The sequence below is a fragment of the Halyomorpha halys genome, unplaced genomic scaffold (assembly GCF_000696795.3).
Source record: "Halyomorpha halys isolate HHAL.00 unplaced genomic scaffold, Hhal_1.1 Scaffold90.1, whole genome shotgun sequence".
In the NCBI taxonomy this organism is placed as follows: domain Eukaryota; kingdom Metazoa; phylum Arthropoda; class Insecta; order Hemiptera; family Pentatomidae; genus Halyomorpha; species Halyomorpha halys.
In genome coordinates this window covers 1213708-1215547 of record NW_027109220.1, presented here as the reverse complement: position 1 = coordinate 1215547, position 1840 = coordinate 1213708, and the positions used below count along the sequence as shown (strand labels likewise).

The following is a 1840-nucleotide window of genomic DNA, read 5'->3' as shown; positions in this document are numbered from 1 at the left end:
AAAGGTGAAGAACTAACCAGAACTGATAAAGCAAGCTATTTAGGGATCACACTGGACTCTAAGCTGACCTGGCTAAAACAAATCCATAAAGCAACTCAAGGCTAACAGGGACTAAATGGGGAGCATCCCAAGACGTACTCAGTTCGGCCTACAAATCTTACGTACGGCCTAATCTGGAGTATGGAGCTGAACTTTTAATAACCTCCTCCAAAGGAGCGTTAGACAAAATTCAAAATCAAGGCTTACGCATAAACTCAGGCGGTGTGAAATCGACTCCCATTACAGCTATGGAACTCCAAGCAGGTCTTGAACCATTACAGGATAGGAAGGTGAAAACTGCTCTGTGTCTTTATGAAAAGGTTGGATTATCGTAAAGCAAATGAACGACTGAGGTCCCATCGCACTTTTCTTTCAAAAGCTGAGGAAATGCTTCATCAGATAGACCTACCAACTGGTCTAGTTTCCTATTATACTACCTATAAGCATCTGCTGCATGCCAAAGCACGATTCCGGTGAAGTCTACGGGCGACTCAAACTGGCATGTGGTCGTATCGAGAAAGATTGCCCTGAACCCGAGCTTAGAGCTGGTGCACTAAAAACAATTTATGAGCTATACCCCATAGAGCAATGGCTACACATTTATACCGATGGGTCTGCGTTCGGTATTAACAAGGGAACTGGACCAGGTGTATACTCAATCAACTTCCAATTGTCATTTCCCGTTAGAGCTGGATGTGATAATTACGATGCAGAAATGCAGTGCTTTGCGATGGAAGCCACTATGGAATGCAATGACAACACGGTAATCTTCAGCGACTCCAAAGCCGTAATACAAAAATTAACAACACCAGGTGCCGCAGAGTCACCCACGGAAGAAAAGTGCAGAAACATGGCTGGAAAAGAGGAAGGGCTATAGCTCTGCAGTGGATACCTGGCCATGTTGGCAAATATGGTAATGAGCAAGCTGACATGTTGGCTAAACTTAATTGTGCAGAGAATTACCCTGTTCTACCACTTTCCTACAGAACAGTGAAATCACTTATAATCTCTTATTGTAAGGACAGAACAAGTGCTAGACACAAATTTCAAGCGGAAGGAAAGAAGTAGGAGAGCCTACTGGATAAGGATAAACGAATCCCCGGAAATCTTAGCAGAGCTGAGAGAGTGGCCTGTTTTCGACTAGTAACAGGACATGATTTGCTCCAAAAACACCTCCATCGAATTGGCATCGTAGATTCCCCGAAATGTCCTCTATGCAACATGGGAGACATGGATGGGGACCATATTTTGTCGTGTGTTGGTCTGGAGGATGTTGATCGGGATGCGGACCAACTAAGAGGAACAGTAAAATTGTATTGGGCTGCAAGAGGGAAAATGGCGTAATAGCCCACTTCCTGTGGCGTAGGAAAAAAAAAAGAAAAGAAAAAAAAATTTAATGATTTGAAGATATTAATTTCTGATGAAGATCCGTTTTGTTTAAGCTTACAAGAAACACATCTACGGCCTTCAGATAAATTTACTCTAAAGGTTTCAAAATTTATAGAACATATTACAATGAAAATTTTGAACGTGCATGTAGAGGAGTAGCCATAGCCGTAAAAGACTCAATCTATTTGATATGTATGAGAGGCACCAGCTGGAGTTTTTTAACTTAAAATAATTTCTTTTGTCGGCATGCCAAAGATACCGCCGGACCTAGGCAAAAATCCGTCGGCAACAGATCTAAAGAAATGTACAAAGATATATAGATAACAGAGGGTATGCACCCTCTGGGAACCGTTAACCGTGTAGGCAGAGTTAAACAAACAAACAGCCCTTATCTTGCACGTGGCCAGTTTAG

At 42.3% G+C, this 1840-nt stretch overlaps 1 protein-coding gene across 1 annotated transcript; it reads left to right on the top strand.

Moving 5' to 3' along the window:
- The first annotated feature begins 493 nt into the window (after nucleotides 1–493).
- LOC136795764 (uncharacterized) lies at nucleotides 494–916 on the top strand. The gene has a single exon (XM_067047407.1). It carries the CDS (start codon nucleotides 494–496, stop codon nucleotides 914–916), a length of 423 nt encoding a protein of 140 aa, XP_066903508.1.
- Nucleotides 917–1840: the final 924 nt, after the last annotated feature.